General features: G+C 35.1%; 2 protein-coding genes across 2 annotated transcripts; one reads left to right on the forward strand and one right to left on the reverse strand.

Moving 5' to 3' along the window:
* Positions 1-467: 467 nt before the first annotated feature.
* LOC112043319 (mitochondrial chaperone BCS1) lies at positions 468-4,967 on the reverse strand. The gene is made up of 7 exons (XM_024078661.2): positions 4,540-4,967; positions 3,755-3,894; positions 3,290-3,502; positions 2,794-2,932; positions 1,925-2,119; positions 1,169-1,306; positions 468-691 (listed from the first exon to the last, which is right to left on the reverse strand). The coding sequence occupies exons 1-7, from the start codon at positions 4,860-4,862 to the stop codon at positions 571-573; spliced, it is 1,269 nt and encodes a 422-aa protein (XP_023934429.2). The 5' UTR covers positions 4,863-4,967; the 3' UTR covers positions 468-570.
* Positions 4,968-7,688: 2,721 nt separating this feature from the next.
* Positions 7,689-19,386, forward strand: LOC128199935 (uncharacterized). The gene is made up of 13 exons (XM_052891589.1): positions 7,689-7,915; positions 9,723-9,953; positions 10,885-11,079; positions 11,968-12,105; positions 13,052-13,263; positions 13,655-13,790; positions 13,879-14,068; positions 14,289-14,512; positions 14,888-15,044; positions 15,773-15,916; positions 16,310-16,466; positions 17,519-17,705; positions 18,349-19,386. The coding sequence occupies exons 1-13, from the start codon at positions 7,689-7,691 to the stop codon at positions 19,241-19,243; spliced, it is 3,093 nt and encodes a 1,030-aa protein (XP_052747549.1). The 3' UTR covers positions 19,244-19,386.
* The last annotated feature ends 1,651 nt before the right edge of the window (positions 19,387-21,037 follow it).

Consider the following 21,037-nt stretch of genomic DNA (forward strand, 5'->3'; position numbering starts at 1 on the left):
CATTTAGCGAGGAAGGATATGGGCTATATATTATCCCCGCATTCCTACGGGAACGGGAATAACGCGGGCGAAACCGCGCGGCGTCAGCTAGTAATTATCATAAAATATTAAATACTTCAAGCTTTGTTACTTGAATCGCTTAAAATAATCTCTCTGTCGGTTGTTATTAGGGGTTGTATGGATATTGTTAGCAGGTTAATATGAGGCCGCCTTTTCGTGTTTCTATTTTTTTTATATTGTCTTACTAGTGGACGCCACTGCGGTTTCACTTTCACCCGCGTGATTACCATTCCCGCTGGAATACGGGGGAAAAAATATAGCCTTTGTTAACTCGCTGATAATGTAGCTCTCCATAGGAAAAAAATAATTCATAATCGATTTTGTGGTTTAGTCATGAAAGCTTAACAAACAAACGAACTTTTTTTACATTATTTAAGATACCTATGATGTGAAATAAAATCATCCTATAAGAATAAATTATTTTATTTACAGTGAAACTCTAGTTTAGCAATGCGGGTCGAAAACATCTACAATTCATAAATTATTTCTATGACTTTAACCATCATAACATTATCCTAGCGTCCATACTGAATCTACATTGTTTAGTACTTCTGTTGGTGATGAGTGTTTGTGGAACATGAAATATCCTTGTATTTGTGCTGGGCTTACGTCTCTCTTTTTTTCCATAACCCTAAAAGAAAAAAACAAAATAAAGTCTGGTCAGAAAAATAAAATCCTCGCCATGAAGCGGGGAAAAAAGAAACTGCTGTTTTTCAATTTTTTTTTATAACTAGCTTTACGGCTCTAAATACTAGCCTTTCAAATCCTTGATTAATGATTTCATCTTTAGGCAAAATAAATACAGACTGTTAAAATTTATTTGCGGCGCCCATCTATAGGTACTATATAGTCATACTGATGTGCACTGTTTATTATGACTTTTTAAAGCTATATATAAATTTGAGCATGTATAAAAACAATCTACGTAAGCCATAGAAGATGTGCTCCACGACATATCTAGATGACCTAAATGTTAATTTACTTACAAATACCAACCAATAGCGGCGCAATCGAATATTGCTCTCTTACTTTGCTGCTATCGGTCGAAATTTGTCTTTCTTCTCCAGATATGTCGTAGTGCGATTATTAGACGTAAAGGTATACTAACTTTTTGGCAAACTCTCTCGCATGATCCGCGGCGTCTTTGTAAAACCTTAGAAACATTAGTTCTACTTGATCTTGATCGCAGTAGCCTACATACTCCTTCAGGTCTACACGTCCTGGCCTAATCAGCGCTGGGTCTAACCTGAAATTTTAATTTGGTATAGGTAGGTAATCAATTTATTCATATCAGGCATGGGCGTAGCCAGGATTCTATCTGGGGGGGGGGGGGGGGGTTTGCTTAATACAAAGGCCTACGGCCAGGCACTAGATCAGTGTTTAAGTTATAACCTGATAATCCACTGAACCAATTCAGGGATTTGTTCAATTCACTAGATTTGTTTAGGGAAAAGATAAAATCCCTTAGGGAATTGACCAAATCCGTGTTTTTATCATATCCCTGCGACATATAGGTACTTTACAAACGTTTGCATTCTAAATCTTTACAATGTCAGGACACGTTGGTTCTAGCCTTGTATATTTTCTTAAACTATTGATTAGCGTCAGAAAGTATACGCGACCAGTACTCAGAAATCGTGTATATTTTCCAGAACTTCATTTTGTTTTACGTTCTGAAACCATACAGTGATAGAACTATACGAGTGCGTACTGGCCTTGTATACTTTCAATATACGCTGTTCGAACTAGTTTTTATAGCCAACACCGAAACCGAATTTCGGCTCAGTCTCAGGAAAATAATCGCAACCGAGAATTGACTGTTGCTACCTACAGTTATTCTGTGTTCTAAATAAAAAAAACTTACCTTTCTAAATAGTTAGTAGTCATAAATACTATTCTGGCCTCAGTGGATGCAACTCCGTCTAAGCAGTTAAGTAGACCGCTGAACGTAACTCTGTTAAGACCTTCATACGCAGCTTTCTGTTTGGCGGTGTCTTCTCTTGACACGAATGCAGCGTCTATATCTTCTAGGAGTATTATTGATTGTTGCGGCGCTACACTATAGACAAATAAGGCAATATTAGGGATGTAATAACTTTATGTTATTGTTCTACCATAAGAGCTTCTGGGCCATCTGCTTAGTCTGTCAAGTTTTACTATAAAAACATATTTGGAATGAAATTTCACCCTTATAAAATATACTTTTCTAATCCTATTTAGATAAGGATGAGTACCTAAATGTTAAAAGTTTTGAGTGTGCTTACTTAATTCAATACCATAGATTTACGAGTCAGTACAAGATTAATTCTATATTCAATACAGTTTCACATCTTATGTTTAGACAACCTTTAGTTTGTCATGGCTTCATAAATATATGACTTGTGATTAAAATTATGTTTAAGATTAAATAAAATTAAACTTTAAATTGATGTAAATTAGGCTTATTTCATTAATGGTTTTTGATTGGTATTGTTAGAGAGTTCCTTTACTCTCTGACATAATTCTGAAATTTTGTCAATTTGGAAAACATTACTATAATATTAATTTGACTGTTAGACAAGGGCTGTGAGGCGTTGAGTGTGCATATTCTCTCTACAGTTTTGAATTCAAAAAGCATGCAGATTATAATGCTGGATGTTGCCACAAACTTTGTTGTTCTTTCCCATTGCTTCCCCTTCAATATCGAATAAATTGACTCACAGTGCCTGGTCTAACTGACATTTTACATTTTACCTAAGAAGATGGTTCAATCTGTCATCTGTAAGACCTCTTTCAGATAAATTTAACACACAAATATTGTACTCCAACTCTCCAGCCAGGGCCATTATAAAGGATGATTTACCACAGCCAGGAGGTCCATGAAGCAGATAACCTGAAAAAAGATAATTACGAAAATTTTCATTACAAGGTACATATTTTGTTAGAATATCTACACTGGGTTAGTATTTTTATTGTAATTGAGTAAGTACATTTATAATTTTTGTTTTATTTAATTAGTATATTTAATTTTTTTTCATGACATATATTTTAAAAATATTCACATATATACTTTAAACATACATAATCAAACTTTGCGAAAAAAAAGTGTTTAATTTAATTTTAATTATGCTAAAAATGACTGAATATATTTTGTAATATATTCAGAGGAAATCAATAATTTCTCAAAAAAAATATAAATATATAAATGTTGTGATACTTTATGAAAATTATATTATTTTGTTTTACTTACCTCTTCTGTATGGTATACCTCTGTCAGTATACCAGTTTGGGTTGTCAATGAAATCCAGACAATCTGTTATGATTTTTTCTGCCAGGCCTGATTTTAACACAACACTTTTGATAGGTCGCCGCCTTCTAGGGTGCCCGAAGGGTCGCCATTCTGACCCCATGGCTGTGTACATAACTGTCATACCTTCATGCTGTTTTAAAGCCATTGTCCTTGCTGTTAAAAAAATTCATTCCAAAATTTTTATACTTTAATTTTATAAGCTATATCAATAATAAATACTTAACAATAAAGATTCAATAATTAATAATAAAAATAATTAAATTACAATTTATTAAATAAATTTTGCTTTCTAAGATAACCTTTTTAAATTATAACCCATAAAAACTCACATTTGACAAATAAATGTTAACAAATTTTGAACATACTAAAAATTACTAAAGTGTGCAGCTTATCTTAGTAATATACCTTCTTCAAGTATATCATAGTAGAGTTGCTTGTTTCGTCCAAAGGCTGTTAAAGTAACAGTTTCCCATGGAATGCCCAAATGCAAATCCAGAGTTTGTTGTTCTCTTGTCCTATCCACTTTTATCCAAGTTCCACCATATCTGTAATAGTTTAGAAAATATGGTCTAATTATATTATTCCTTGTTCAAGGTAAGCTCTGCTCTGCATAGGGTATTCAAAACAGAAAAGGTGATCTACACAATAATAGCTCTGCCCTTATCAGAGCACCTTACATTCAGCAGAATAATAAATAACTCTGCTGTTATAAATAATAAGTCAAGCTCTAATGTCATTATAAGTTTTAATGTAAGGGTTTTTTTATGAAAGATTGGGTCGCACTTGACTACAATTATGCTTGATAGGAAGCAGTAATATTGTCTAAGTTGGAGCTTGCTTACTATGGTTTACTAGATATTGGTATATGTTGAGCATAGTTAAAAATATTTATTCTTAAAACAGATCTTGTCTGTGATCATATTTTGATGTTGTGTTATATGTCTCACTGTGTAGTCTCAATAGTAGTATTAATTAAGAAAATTAGACATGACTAAAGCCAAAGACTGAATTAAGCTGTTTGAGAAACTGTTAATTCCTTAGTTTCTTAAGATAAAAACTGCACCACAGACATCAAAACATATGAACCAGAGTGAGATAATCAGAAGTCAGATAGATCCTAATTAAGTAACAAGTAATTAAACTTAAGTTTTGTCGTATATATATATATAATGATTTATAAAGACGTATACCTAAAAAAATGTTGGCCAACACTAGGTATGAAGTCGTATTTAGTTTTTATTTGGCCTGTGTCCTTTTGAAGAAAAGATGTTTCTACACTAAGATGCTGAGTTTGTTTAGCTCCCTTCAGTGTGATCCACTGCAACAGCCATTGGTAAGATTTATCCCGACACGGAACTTCGAGAGTTATCATACAATGTCTTCGAAACAATAACGTAGAAGTTTGAAAACCTTTGCGTAAAATAGCCGCTGCAGCCCCGACACCAAATAGGCCGAAACCAGCACCGAAATATGGATTCTGTGACAATGAGGCTACATATTCAGCTAGTGGCATTGTATCATTTATTTTTTAACTGGTAATTAAATTAATTTATTTAATGAAATTTTAAATTTTATTACGACACAGTCCTGTTAGGTTATGTTATGACATTTGACTTTGAAGTTTGATATAATGTCAAAGTCAAGCTCAAATGCTTGACTTTGACATTTGACTTCAGAGCCACAGACGACATTTTGACTAATCGCGAGCTGACGTTGACATTTGAAGTAAAATATTCGATAGACAGAAAAACATGTCGATGGAAAATCCGTACCGCAGCTTTTGTGTTGTATGGAAAAACTACAGGAGCCATTTCGTGAAAATGCGGTAATTAAAGTAGTTTATTCAAGTTTATTGGTTAGATAGTAACTACACTCGTAGACAGAGAAAGAAATAGACATTTGTTTGACACCAGCACTTACTTGGACACTTGTAACCTCAGAGCAATTACCTTATAAAGGACTTGAATCGCACTCAAATACACCAACACGTCGACGACGTCTGTCGTTTTTTGAGGGGGATGAGGTAAATACTCACATCGAAAATATTTGATACCAAATATTAATTAATTTTAGATTTAGATTTAAATATATCCTTATATTGTCAAAGATTACACCTTACACATTCCTTACACTACACACAACTTTAAAATTTTAATTGAAATTAATATATTTCGAACCCTTATAGGCCGTACAGACTACTTTAGTATTTTAGTCGAGTACGAACAATTTTTGGATTTACCGCCCAAAAATCGGCATAATATTCCAAGTACCAAGTACATACCTACCTACTATAAGAAAATGATGTTGTATTTAATTTTCTTTACGTCTAGCGTATTAATGTAAATGTTTGTTTAGACCGTGTTAATCATAAAACGGAATATTACTAATTTTTTTCAGAGTCTATTTACTTCGGGGAAAAATGACATTTTTCCTGGACCAACAAACAAATTGGGAAATGAGGGTATAAAAATAAATCACTAATCATTTCACAACTAATAATAATTAATAATTAATTTGTTCTTAAATTAATGAAAATAAATTTGATTAATAAGCTTAGAACAGTTAGATACGGCTAACATATTTTATATAACAATATATAAACAAACCATACATAATTTAAAATAAATATCTGATGAAATGACATACGTTTTTTCACCTTCATTTCTTATTTCTTTGTTTGTAAACAGTACTCATCAAGAAAGGCTGTAGTATAGGTACTTTGGGTTTAGGTATGATACGTAAAAATACATGTATTTTGAAACTAAATACGGTTTTATATGTCTTAGGAGTACGTTTTAATAACTACAAAGTCAATAATTGTTATATTGTATGTACTTACGAGTGTGTATGATGTCGGCACTCAGTGGCCTCTCCCCGCTATAAAAGCTGCGGGTCACGCGACCCCTATCGTCGGCGGCTGACGTCGGCTCGTCTTAATTTATTGTTTGAGCTATTCCGTGTGTTCATAAATTATGAAATTACACAATTGCTGGTACTCGCGCCTTCTATTTGTTGCCTTTTAAATGGGCACCACTTTTTTATAGTATTTAAAAAATTTCAACAAGTTTTTAGATATTTTTAAACGATAAAGATTTTATAAATCATGTTTTACACATAAACATTCTAAGTTGAATACTACTTACTTAATAATACTTTTAACTACTACTAACTTAATAATACTTTTTCTTACTGGATGTGTCGTCTCTAAAAGAAAATGAACTATATAAATAAATGTTCGATTAAAAATATTTATCTAAATCTTAATTTTTTATATTATTAATTTGTATTAAAATCTTTTCAATCTATGATGATTACAAAAACTGTCACGAGATACCAACTCATTTCAAAAGCTCATAGTGTACCTTGTATTTTCCACCTGAAAGTTTCGGGGAAAACAATAAATTACCATACAGATTTGTTATAAAGTCCTTGTTCCTATTAACATTAGCCTTGAGGGTTCAGTGGTTATGTACCTCCGAATAACGAGGTCCTTAGTTTGAAACCTGTATCGGGTCATAGAAAACCTACTGAGCTTTTCATTCTTTGAAATTTTTAGTAAACCTCAGCCCGGGGTTGGCAAGTCTGTTGCACCCCGAGCTTTGGAGAGCACGTTAAGTCCCGGTCATTATTATTAATAACAGCTAGTGACCGTTTATTTACCGCTAGGCGACGCCCAGCGGTTTCACATGCGTAGTTAACGTTCCTGTGAGCGTACAACCCATGTTCGGCTTACTGTTGAGCATGAGTCTCCTCTAAGTATGATAGGGGTTATGCCAATAGTCCATCACGCTGGATTAGGTACCCTTTACACAACTAGAGAATTAAGAAAATTCTCAGGTATGCAAGTTTCCTCACTATGTTTTTCCTTCACCGTTTGAGACACGTGATAATTAATTTCTTAAAATGCACCTAACTGAAAAATTAGAGGTGCATGCCCCGGACCGGATTCTACGCCCTCCGAATCGATGGGATTCCTAATGATTAGGGTCTACCCTAATATCTATATTAGTCCGTGCCGTTCTCGGGGCGTGCCATGTACCTGGCCCGGACGGGGCACGGATTTGAAACGTTACATTCATTTTGTATGAAGCACTTTATATTAGTTAGTGCGCGCCGGTCGGGACACGGATCATACACTGTGTCATGTAAACTATTTCATAATAAATCTATGTATGAACGTTTCAAATCCGTGCCCCATCCGGACCACGTCCCGGGCAAGGCACGGTCTATTATAAATCATTCCTTAGGTACCTAGCTACTTATAATAGAAGTGGAATACTTGCCTAGTTAATTCTACGTAAAAAATCCATGTGGCCATGCTGAAAATGGTTCATTTGACATGGATCGTAAATTCTTAAGCATATTCATTATCCTGATTTACGTTAAGAAAGAAATTGATTTCGTTATTGCTGTACGCAAGTTAAATCATCCGAGAGACATGTCGGAGTACTGCCGGCGTCGAGTGGCGCCGTCTGTGTTCCTTGGGAAACAGGTCATGGAAGCCCATTCACATATCATGCACTTCTCTCAGTTGGAAGTGCCTTATAGCTGCACCTTGAGTGTGAGGTTTGTACAATTTTTAAAAGCCCCTCATCTTTGTAATAAACTAGAACAGCGGTTCCCAAAAGGTGTTCCGCGGAACCCTGAGGTTCCGTGAAAGGCCCTCAGGGATTCCGCGAAACTTTAAGATTTCCATATTGTAAATTGTTTAACTTGTGATAATATTAATTGACGTAATTTATTATTCATTTTCAATTAACTTGTTTTATAATATTGCATTCTAAAATTCCATGGCACCATATTATATGAAACCGATAGGTATGCTTCTGGCGCGCTACCACACGCCACGAGACGTAAGAGTATTTCCGCCTTTATTATAGTTTATTTCTTTCTTAAGCTAGGGTTCCGCCGAAAAATGGTGAAACAAAAAGGGTTCCGAAGTCAAAAGAATTCGGGAACTGCTGAACTAGAAGACACTCACGAGTCCGTTTGCGTGAAATTTAGTTTTTTACAAATCCGTGGGATATGTGTATTAATGTGTTAATCCAGGGTCTATTCATCTCTATTCATCAGATAAATGGATTCAGTTGTTACGGCGTGAAGGAGCAAAAATCTTTATCTTTATTTAGTCTGTATAGTGTGTACTAGCCTATTTTACGGGCTTACTACAGGGCCACACATTAACTAACTTTGAGTAACTTTAGGTTTAAACGAAATTTACCACCTACCTATTGTAAGAAATTCTTAAGTCACATTATTTCGCATTCATTATTGTTAATTTATTGGTAACTGATCAATATTACTAACAAGTGTGTTTGACATTGTGATTTTCATTAACAAACGAAAAATCCGGTTGTTATTGATCATTATCAACTCATGTTCGGCTTACTGTTGAGACCGAGTTTCCTCTCAGAATGAGAGAGGTGAGGCCAATAGTCCACCACGCTGGCCCAATGCGGAGTGGTAGACTTCACACACGTATAGAGAATTAAGGTAAGGTTGTTATTGATTTGATGTTAATTATATTAGGTGGCTAATACACCAAAGTTAGTGAATAGACAGCAGACCTCTTTGAAAGAGAGCGTTAGTGATAGTTTATCATTCTGTAACAATAAGATATTATTGATAATGACCGGGACAGACCGACGGCTTTACGTGCTCTGCGGTGCACGGGGATGTAACCAACCAACTCCAAGCTGAGAATGTTTACTAAACATTTCTTAGAAGAAAGAAAGGCCCAGTATTTCGCAACTCGACCTAAGACTCTAACCCACGGCCTCGTGATACGAAGTCACGTTGTCTAACCATTGGACCAACGAGGTAAGGTATCTTACTGAAAAAGAATAACTATACCACGTACACCTACATTTGTACACCTATTATAGGTGAGAAGTTGTTATACTTATTACAAGAACATCTTTGTATCTGAAATGTTATAGTCAGGGATCAGCAAAACATTTTGTACAACTGATCTATCAAGTTAATTTTTTGTGAGTAGCTTCATCTCGATAAGAACTTTTGATAAACAGCCCTCCTAACTTGTATCAATAACGAGGTTATTAAAAGTTGTTACTAACCGGCTGTTTTTTTACTGTTGCTTAATTAATAGTTATACAGCTTAACAACCACCCTACAAATTGCGTGGTACGTTATCTCGTTCCGACGCTCAGAAATTTTAATTTCCTGGTAACTCAGTTAGCTACCAGAATCAAGAAATTTCGTAAATAAAAAAGTTGATCGTCTCACCGAGATGAAGCTACTCACCAAAAAATTAACTTGATAGTAATTAGTTGTAAAAATGTTCTGCGGATCCCGGACTATTATGTTTCTTGAAAAAATGATTCTGATTCACTTTTTATTATTAAAATTCAAGGGCAGAGTCTGGCAATGATATAATCTTGGTTATACAATTGATATCCGAGTTGGATTTAATGGAAAGCTGCACCCAAAACGCCGATCAGCTGGTTGTATATGAGTTTGGTGAAACTTTTGGCGGCTATTGGGGTCATTTGCCTGATAGGATGATGAAGAAAGCTACTAAGAACCATTCTCGTTTCTATACGGTTAAAACTACTGAGTCCACGAGTATAACTACCACTGAACAGTAAATATAATCATTGATACATTTTATTCATAAGTAAGAAAAGCACTGCTTAACGTGCTTAACGTAAATGGGAAGGTCCTGGATTTGATGGGTAGTATAGGGTAGGTATAGGGCAGGGTAGGGGTAGGGGTAGAGTAGTGTAGAGTACGGATAGGGAAGAAGTGCACTCAAAGCGAAGCTGGATGTGGTCCGCTAGTTTTAAATATTTATTTAACAATACGCTAACGCTTCGAAAATTAAAAATTGTATGGGAATGACCTTTGTTATCACCAGGTCACGTGATCAAGTAATCGATCGGATCTGTCATTCCCATACATTATTTTAGTTTTCGAAGCGTTTGCCTTTAAACTATAAGGCTGATGAAAGGAGTCAGAAAGTCAGAATTACGAGAACCTATGTATGACCTGTACCAATTTAGCGTGTCAGTCTGCGAGCTTATTAGATTGCCTCTATATTTAATATCAAGCAGGCAATCCCTAAAAAATCCTAAATTGCCTAATTGGTCTAGTTGCTTTAGATCACGAGGTGCTGGGCTCGAGTCCTGGGCTATGAAATACTGAGCATTTCTTTATACCAAGAAACTTTCAGTAAAGAATCAGCTTGATGTGCGGAAGTTGGTTCTACACCAACGTGCCTCAGAGAGCACTGTAAACCATTGATACTGGTATATTTTAACGATCACTATCATTTATCATTATCGTTCAGAGAAGCAGAGTAGTGGGTCTAAACTCTATATTCCCTCTTCTATAAGCACGGATCACGGAAGTCCTGTAATAGGCTGTTAAAAATAGGTAATGATAATGATGAGTCAAGCCCTGACCGGGTTGGTCAGGGCTTGACTCATCATTAGCTCTTGAATGCAAGTAGTTGCAGTGAAGGGTTAAGGCGACAATGGTCTGTTATTGAGATCTGATTGTAGATCAATTTTCAGAACGACAGATTATATAACGGACGCAACACAAATAGTTCTCACACACAAGGCGTCCGTGGATACCGACAGACCAAAGGACTTCATCAGAATGGAAGTACCGCTGGTGAATGTGTCCGGAAATTTCCAATTAGGGTCGCCGCTGCAGACGGGCGATGTTGAGGACATGTTTGACTTTATCTATGACGTCACACCCAAGTATATCACCATTACTACTCAGTTTTATGGCGTATAAGGGACAAAGCAATTAATAGGGTATTATAAAAAGTGCTCACGTTGTACGAAAAATGCCATTGAGATAATAACTATTGGTATTATATATACACGTACTTGAAGTCACATAGTTACCTATCCAATGTTAATTTTGTAGAGTTTATTGTTGAAAGCTTGGACCAGAGTTGATTTCAGAAATTCTAAGCAAATTCTTGCAGTTCTCTTAACTACCTCAGGATTATGAGGAAATTGCCTTATTGTTTACTTTGCCTATGATGGGTGCTTCACCTAACTTCTTTCTTACATTTTTTTGAATTGTAGAAAGAATAGAGATTTAGCAACTACCTTAGCAAGGGATAGAAAAGGAATTCAGTAGGTTTGTTCATTTAAGTACCTGTCTATACAACTAGTTAAAGTTCGCAATAAACTCACAAGCTACTGACCGGATTTTCATGCATTTTTTACCAATTTACTCGTATACTAATAAAATGCTAAAGTAAGTCTGTCTGTCTGTTACCTTTTCTCGATGGCAGAACCGATCAAGATGAATTTGCAGTATAATGGTAAATGAGACCTTAGAGCAAAACCATGGGCACTTTTGACCCCAAAATAAAAATAAAAGAGGGTGAAATAGGGGTTGAAAGTTTGTATGGAAAGTCCTTCATTTTTAGAGTTACAGTTTTAAAAAAATGTTTTTAAATCATAAAAAAAATCAAAATATAATGAGATTCAAGATTTTTTTAAAATGTTGGAAAAGGGGTTGAAAGTTTACATGGATTTCCACGCGGACGAAGTCGCAAGCGTCCGCTAGTACTATATTACTATATTAAATAGGAATCTACTCGTAATTTTAGTCTTATTTGTTGAGAACAGGAATGGCGTGGAATATGAAACAAGCGTGCTACCCTTGGTGCAGTTTTCTATTAAGAAACAAGGAAGACCAAACAGCTACGGCTCGGAGCAGCGCTACGACTTGGACTACGCCATCGAAGGTGTCACTCTTGACTCGAGGTTAATGACCTATAGCTAAATTATTTTTACCCGGCACATCAACACATTCATTCACACATTGTGTTATCATCATTTTTTTTTATTCTTTACAAGTTAGCCCTTGACTACAAACTCACCTGATGGTAAGCAGTCTAAAATGGAAGCGGGCTAACTTGTTAGGAGAAGGATGAAAATCCATACCCCTTTTCGGTTTCTACACGACATCGTACAGTGATTTAGTTTTTTTATTTAATTTTTAATAATTAGTTAATGGTTATTGAAGTGGGCTTTTAGGAGTTTTTTAAACAGGAGAATACTTTTGCAATATTTAATGCATCTTGGAAGCTTATTATATAATTGAGCACTTTCAAAAGTGACATTTCGTTTACCATAATTAATAGTTAATAGTGTTAATTATTATTATTGGGTAAAACTATTATATTTCAGATTGTTATTTAGTACATCCAACAGAAAATTAATAACTAGAAAGAAAAAATGGCCTACAAATAGAAGACTAAATTTTCGGAAGAAAAATTTTCACAAGTAAGTATTTCAAATTCCTAGTATTATAAGTCGTCAACATCAGCCCCCCTTGCCAAGTGGCATGTCGATTCTCTTTCTACGATCGCTAACGCTTCGAAAACTAGAAAGATGTGTGGTAATGACAGATCTTGATCACGTGATCTTTCTAGTTTCCGAAGCGTTAGCGATCTTAGAAAGAGAATCGACGTACCACTTGGCTAGGAGGCAGATATGTAATACTTATTTGAAGACATTTTATCCAAAAAGAAATACTTCTATCGGTTAAGTGACCCGTAAAATTTATTTATTAGTCTTATAGTCCAAGACAGGGCCATGAACGGTATTTTTCCCGGTCTGGACCTTTCAAACCTGCTTTTAAACTTTCAGCTTTTATAAAATGATAAAGATCAAGTTCTCCCTCTATGATAACAGAATTCCTTCTTAGATTATTTACAGCAAGGTCTACGAGTAAACGAGTCAAAAATCGTCAATTTACAAAAACTCTTATTCCTACTCTGAACTCGACATCTTGGAAAATCGAAGATGTTATGAAAGCTTATAGCATGACTACAATACGCAGTACAGTAGAAAATACGAGTAATAAAACAATACAAAAGATTTTGCAAAATATTTCTAATATGGATCATAATATTAGCGGTTAGTTTTATTTATTTGTCAAGAATAGTTTTCTACAATCTCCATCGTTTAAGGGGCTGGATAGAAATCGGAAAAGCCTTGGGTTAGATTCTCATCCTTTGAAGTAATGGAATAGCTGGCTGTTTTTTTAAGGAAAATTGGTCATGTTTATCTAATTGTAATTAAATTATTCATTTAGCCATATATTAATAAAAAAAATCATAGGTACATAGTATAATTAATCTTCTTGATATTTAACCCTGGTTAAGTTGCGAAAAATTAAATAAACTTTTTCAATATTAATGCAAATTGTGTGATTTTTCATGTTGATGAATGTTACAAAATATGATATTAATACTTATAGTATAGTCGTTCAAAGGATGTGTTCACAAATTGAGATTGTCTTTTTCAGTGTATTTAGCTCCTAATCTGACAATTTATGAAAACTCTAATCCATTTTCTAATGGACAAAATGTAAAGTCAACTATAAAGTTAGAATTTGCAACAAAAATCTCCACAACAAAAAACTTGCATCAGGTTGCACTAAGGTATGTTACGTAAACTTAAACAAAACAAAATAATACTTATTTGGTTTATATTTATATATAAATAAAATTGATTTTTGTTATGTTACAGCATGGATCATAATAAAATAGATAATTTACTCGAGGATAAAAAGTTAACCCATATTCATATAACGGATAATAATAATCGATCTACATTACATACTGAATTTCATGTTAACAATAATTCTTATTCGTTCAGTAACAATGTTCACTCGATAAAAACCAATAAAAATGTTTCAAACGTCAATAATTCTGATTCTGTAATTGGTGGGTATATATACCAATTAAATTTCAGTATGAGGTGAAAAAAAAACAAAGTATTTTAAAAATAAATTTCTTTTTAGTAAAAGTTACAACAGTAAAACAAAATAGTAATTCAAGTGAAGGTATAAAAATTAAGAGTAATATTGAAAAAGTGAATATGTAAGTTTAAGTATCAAACAGTTCAGGGTTAAAAAATGTAACTAAATATTTATACAGATACTGGGTTTTAGTTTACAAAAAGGAAGGATGGTGGACCATGAATCGTGGGAAAATGTAGTCCAAGCAGCTCCTGTGATGGCTGTAGTATTAAACAGAAGTGAAGTACTTAGTAATAAATCAAGAAAAGATGCAAAAAGACTTACCAATGACCTAAGGTTTGTACATTTTATTATCTTGATAGATGGCCGATTTTATGTACTGTCTTTTTATTTTATTGCATCGTAGATTGTAATGGAAATTTTTCGCTTACTTGACTTTTTAAGCCCTAAAGTTGGACCACGTTGGGTTTTACGCATTCATCATCAGCTTTTTTAGGGTTCCGTAATCGATAAGAAACCCTTATAGTTTCGCCATGTCATTCTGTCAGCAAATTTTGCTCGGAGAGACTACCTAGATACCTACTAAAAAGTCATACAAGTGCGTCCACTGATCCACATCGTACGGATCGCATTGAACGGATTTCATCTACCGTTAAATTAAAAATCCGTTTGATCCGATACGTACGATACGGTTCCGTGGGCGATTTGAACCCATCACGTTGCTCCAATGTGCTATAACAGGTTAATAAGTAACGATTAACCTTCAATATTATGCAGACATAGGAAAAAACGGAATATACACGCGTTAGAAATAGAAAACTCTCGCCCACGGAACTTGACCACAGAGCGCGCATTAACCACGGAGACTGAAACGCAATACCAGTTTTCAGACTTGCAGGACCTGGCGGAACTAGTCGAGTTACAAGATGATGAGGTACAAACATGTTGTCTGTATCTATCTATCTATATCTACTTTAATCCTAACTTTTAATCCTTAAACCACTTTTATTTGCTTTACTACGCTACAGCCTACACTAGTTCTACCAAAGGTTTATCTTAGATCAACAGTATGCTATGGTGACTCGAAGATCTTTTTTCACTCGTGTCTGCCGTCGTGCGCTCCCATCAAACTACAAGATTAAGGGAATATAGACTTGGATTAGTTATCCTTTTTAGATAGCGTTGGTACCTACACAATTATTCTGCACTAACGAGTAACATCTCCTGTGTTAATCTCAAGATAAAATTGGACACCGTGGCTAAAATTCATTTGGGAGGAAATTAACTAATTTATCTTATTTTTAGAAATGAAAAATTTTCAATATGTATATAGGCATATTTATATCAGAGAAAGTTTCCAGTCCAAATGTTAATTTAGATTAAATATGTTATTTTTTCCACATAAACAATCCAATATTAATTGGATTCAAGTCAGTTTATTAAGAAACTAGCTGACGCCACGCGGTATTACCCGCGTAGTTCCCGTTCCCGTAGGAATACGGGGATAATATATAGCCTATAGCCTTCCTCGATAAATGGGCTATCTAACACTGAAAGAATTTTTCAAATCGGACCAGTAGTTCCTGAGATTAGGGCGTTCAATCAAACAAACAAACAAACAAACAAATTCTTTATAATATTAGTATAGATTGAGCTTTTCAGATTACAGGTAGATTGGCGCTACGTTATATTCGTAACTACGTCGGTTTGACCCTCTTCAACATCTGCGACTACCACGAGGCCAAGGCTCGTTATGTGTTCTTGTTCAATTCTTCGAGGATAGTTATTGCTATCAATAACTTTACTGTGCGTAACTTTTAATATTTAAACGAAGTTTACTAAAATTTTTCTGAAAATGATTAGGTAATGCACGTAGGTGTATAAATTATTATGAATACATAATGTATTTGCATTATTTAATATATGAAACAAATTATTAGATTAGATTAATTTAAGATTTTTATCTATTTTCATTATAATTATTTATTTATTTTTATGTATTATTTTTTTTATTGTACTGTATTTAAGTTGACATTTACGCACCAACCACTTCTCTTTGTAAACTTAAACTCCTTATGATTAACGGTTGCCTGGAAGATATCACATACCTGTCACTGTGTGTTTTTATTATTATTATTAATTATTGATAGAAAAATATTTGTATTTAACACAACACCAACAGTTATGTCACACCAACAGTTGGCAGGAATGACGGTTGTGCTAACCCCAGCTCAAGCACTCCTCAGTAACACGACTCTGTGTGACCCTGGCCACCTGGAGTGTCAGATCGTCGGCACTCGCGTCTGCATTGACTCCATGAATGCGTGTGATGAAGTACCAAACTGTGGCTCCTACGGTGAGTTGATAAAATCTCTCTAATGCGAGCTATCAGTGGCGTTCACTTCATATATGCACACTGCCTACCCTGAGAATTTATTACAAACCTTTATTAGATGAGATTTTTTATTTTGTAATCTGTTGGAATATAGTGCCTACCCTAGTCAAAAACCTTGTGCACGCTACTGCGGACTATAGAGCTTCAGTTTTAACTACCCAGCTTTAACTGTAAAAGCTATTTCTTCGCGGCGTATATAGTATACCCTAGCATAGTGACCGTAAACGCTATAGTACTGGCAAATTCGTTCACTTATTTCAGTTATTTTGATATTAAAACAAAATTACTGAACCGGTTTTCGTGAAAATGAAATAGGACCACTCTAAATGAATCTTTTACAAAATTTTTTTTTGGAATTGCTTACTAAATGATGAAGTTATGAGGTACAAACATAAAAAAACTTTTTTTGAAGTCGGTTAAAAAGCTTGATTATGTTTTAGTATCATGTAAATAGCTCTATGCATTTGAAATAATAATTAAGAATGTAGTTCATTTGGGCTATTGTAGTGACCCTAATTGTTGTTTTTTGTGTGTAAAAAAACCATTGATTTTAACATGAACCTACAGACCTGATTTTCGTGAAAATTTGATGGGACAATCTGGAAATATATCCTTTCAAAGAAAAAAATAAATTTCTAAATTCGTTAATAAACAACGAAGTTATGAGGGTTTAAAACTTATTTCGTGGTTGTTCATTATGATTATTATTTGAAGGGATTTCGATATTTAGACCCAGTTGCATGGATCGTGGTCACGACGGGACTGTCAATGCAACTGGATCGAAATATCGACATTAAAAATCTCGTCGTTTTATCGTGGTATGTACCCGTTTAAATAATAATCATAAGTTATGAGGTAATAAGCATAAAATCACATACTTGTCGAATTGAGGACCTCCTCCATTTTTTGAAATCGGTTAATTTGAAAACACAATTATCAATAAAATACTTCATTTTTTAAAATATGTATTGATTGAACATTAATTCTATTTCTATGCGTAAATCATTGCTCAGATATATACGACGAAGACCGGCTCCTGTGTGGCATAACCAAGGAGCTCCAGCACAACGTATACCTCGCCGCCTTCACCTTCCTCGCCCTCATCCTGACGCTGCTGTACACCATCCACTACTGGCTCAAGCGATACGTGCCTCGAGTGGCCGACGCCTTCTTCGTATACACTGATGCCACTGAAAACACGTAATACGAATTTAGTCACAAATGCTTATACCTTAGGAGGTCCTGGGTTTGTTCCCCGCGGGCCGATTGAGGTTTTCTTAATTGGTCCAGGTCTGGCTGGTGGGATGCTACGGCCGTGGATAGACCAAGTGATTAGGCGTTCCGGTAACGCTAAATCACTTGGTGGTACGTGAAAGAAAAACTAAAAAGTACTGGACCGATTTGAAAAATTCTTTCACCAATAGAAAGCTACATTATTAGGGAGTAACATAGGCTATATTTTATTCCCGTATTCTCACGGAAAGTGGAACGAGGTTCTGTTAGTTTAATATATTAAATACTCCGACGCCCGCTACTTCGTTCATGATATATTTTTTTTTAATTTTTCACAACTATTTTTCCGGGATTATGTTGCTCTATAACCTCCTCTATCCTCCAGTGAAAGTTCCGTTAAAATCCGTTCAGCCGTTCTAAAGATTACGCCTAGGTCCTTAAGCTTAAGGCGCGGCTTTTCCTGATTCCGGAGGAATTTCGGAATACGGAATACTATAAATAAACTCCTCTATCTGCCAGTGAAAGTCTCATTACAATCGGTTCAGTCGTTTCAGTGAATAGCTTGGCAAAAAGATGAAATTTAAAAAAGTTTATATTTATATTTTTACAGACTCTTTCTGGACACTATTATGCGATCACCTAATGAAGACGATGAGAGATCGTACAAATTTGCATATCCAGAAAATTTGAGCGACAATGATGATTTGTATAAGAATGCGTTCAAAGAAGACTTTAGTGAAAACTTTTGTAAAAGGATCATGAGAAAGTGTTATTATTTATTATTTTGTAAGAAGAAACCTGAAGAAATATCTAGTTTTGAACATGAAGTTTATAGTTCAGCACCCATAACTCACTCAAGTACGTTTTCTTTTGCGGAATATGAGCTTCGTAAGTTCAAATTAAGAGAAGGAGGTGTGCAAACTGGAGAAAGTTTAGAATTGCATACTGAAATTCACGAAGAAGTGAAACAAGAGAAGTTTCACCAAGAGATCGAAAGAGATAAACAAGTTCAACCTAAAACAATCAGTGATATAAATCAGGAAAAACATGCAGAGGAATTAAAATTAATTCAGTTTACTAAAGACTCTAGATCGTCAAATCAATCCAATTTAACTTTTACTGAACCGAAGGATTTAAGTGTAATGACAAGAAGGAATGCTGTTGTTGCAGATGATGAGAAAGAAATAAAAAGTACCGTTTACGAACGCGTCTCAAACATTAATATTAATTCTGAGAAAATACAAGTTAAGTGTGAGGTTCATACTGAGAAACCTAAAAAACAATTTGACCGTAGAAAATTAAGATTCAATGAGGACCTAACGATGATACCTTCTGAAGACGCTGTAGACAGTACAGTAGTTGGAGGACTAAGCCATCAAGACCTAGATGTGATAACAGAAGCAGGACCCGAAGTAAGTGATAGCCGCGATTTCATGCGATTTTGGGGAATTTCGAAAGTTAAAAAGGGTAAGAAGAAGAAAGAAAAGCACCTTCCTACACATTAAATTTTTAATTAAAGACAGTTTTGTTTTTCTTGTTGACTAATTTGTTTTTACACGGCCGATGGAGCAAGCTATGCTCAAAACATCTCTGCGTGATCGATTCAGAAACGAAGAGATCCGCAGAATGAGTAAGACGAAAGATCCAAAGTCACCATTCAACGAGTCACAAAGCTGAAATGGCAATAGGCGGGGCATATCATACGAAGAGTCGATAGATATCCCATGCTGGTGATGGGTGAATGGCGCACTGGAAATCGCAGTGTTAGTCAACCCCCCCACTAGATTGGCTGATGTCATCAAGCGGATAACAGGGAGCTGTTGGATGCTGGCAGCTCATGACCATGGTGTTTGAAAGTCATTACAGAAGGCCTATGTTTAACAATGGATGTCCATCGGTTGTTGGTGTGTAACTTCAAATTTAGAAAATCCCCCGACGCTCATGATATTAGTTAAAACGACTTTTACGCCAGTCACTCTTTCTAATAAAATGTGATTATGTGACCTAAATACGTCAGCTTTCAAACAAAAAACCACATCATAATCGACCCCTTATTTTATAAGCTAAGATGCCTCAAAAGACAGGCATAAACAGGATTTCACGTCTAACTTATAAAATCTCTCGTTTTTACGTCGGGGTAAGAAATGAAAGTAAAAAAAGTAAAAGTTTTATAATCTTGTAAATATGGATTCCATGAATGAGATTAGCACTCATCTGCCCACATAGTTGAAGACATTTGCGCGTTCGCCGCTCGGCGCGCCATTTCCTAATTAAGTCCAATTGTGGACCGGACAGAACACGTACCGAAATGTTTGTCGTGTTTTTTTATGGATATTTTGTCATTGTGTGATGATTTAATTTAGAACAATGCCAAACATATATTGTTAAGGCTTGTTTTAAAATGAAATTATTTTTTGATTATTGATGGATGCAGGCGACCCATGACCGCGGTGTTTGGATACCCTGGCCTTCCTCCTCAGTGGCTTTTGTCCAGCAGTGGACATCCGTTTGCTGATAATGATGTAGATAATATTATCGAAATTAAATATTTAGTACTAATTCAAATTATATAATTATTTATCATTGGGCTTTACAAAATCGATTCAGTCTAGTTTATTTGTACGAATAACTTTAAATAATAATACTAAACAATTTCTTGAATAAACTTAGAGCGTCTGTCTTTTTATAAAAGTCGCACATCAATGCAAGTCAATGTATGAAGTTTGGATCTTAATCGCTCAGAGGCGTCTCTAAAATATGTAATCTAGGGAAAACATACAAAAATGTCAACCAGTATATACAACCGGCGCCCCTAAATCCGTCGCCCGGGTGTTAAGCACCCGCAACAGTCTACACTATAGGTAAAGTCGCCTCTGTCGGTTTGGGAGAAAACAGGCGAATGGTATAAAGCGTATTTAAAAATTGCTAGATACCATACGAGACCAGCAGGCTAATTCACTATCCTATTACCAGACATTGTTAATGATTAAAAAGGGCATCGATAACTTATGTAAGTACTACGAGCATATTGTTGTTTGGTAGGTGTATAAAATAGGTAAAGGTTTACGTAACAACGACAAGTACAAAATGACAAAACAAACATGAAGCAAGTGGCGGTGTTTTATTGGGTTCATCTAGGGGCACTGACGTATATCATCGCTTTTATGTCAGCTCCAAAAAAGATAGATGTAAGAGTGTCAAGCTAGAAGTGGGAGCCGGTGCGCGAGGTCATTTCAATTGAAATCAATTAAAGCCAATTGGCTTCAATTGAGCGCGCGGCAGATTCAGCGTCGTTGCGT

Source organism: Bicyclus anynana, chromosome 4 (assembly GCF_947172395.1).
Source record: "Bicyclus anynana chromosome 4, ilBicAnyn1.1, whole genome shotgun sequence".
Taxonomy (NCBI): Eukaryota; Metazoa; Arthropoda; class Insecta; order Lepidoptera; family Nymphalidae; genus Bicyclus; species Bicyclus anynana.

What these genes read in the sequence shown, in the direction of transcription:
- LOC112043319 (XM_024078661.2), bottom strand. Translation starts at nt 4,862, where the DNA reads ATGCCACTAGCTGAATATGTAGCCTCATTGTCACAGAATCCATATTTC. An exon ending in AGATTGAACCATCTTCTTAG is followed by an intron (nt 2,120 to 2,793) that starts GTAAAATGTAAA and finishes ATTTGTCTATAG; the next exon opens with TGTAGCGCCGCAACAATCAA. An exon ending in GCGAGAGAGTTTGCCAAAAA is followed by an intron (nt 692 to 1,168) that starts GTTAGTATACCT and finishes TTTTTCTTTTAG; the next exon opens with GGTTATGGAAAAAAAGAGAG.
- LOC128199935 (XM_052891589.1), top strand. Translation starts at nt 7,689, where the DNA reads ATGGATCGTAAATTCTTAAGCATATTCATTATCCTGATTTACGTTAAG. An exon ending in GGTGTCACTCTTGACTCGAG is followed by an intron (nt 12,106 to 13,051) that starts GTTAATGACCTA and finishes ATTCCTTCTTAG; the next exon opens with ATTATTTACAGCAAGGTCTA. An exon ending in ACGTCAATAATTCTGATTCT is followed by an intron (nt 14,069 to 14,288) that starts GTAATTGGTGGG and finishes ATATTTATACAG; the next exon opens with ATACTGGGTTTTAGTTTACA.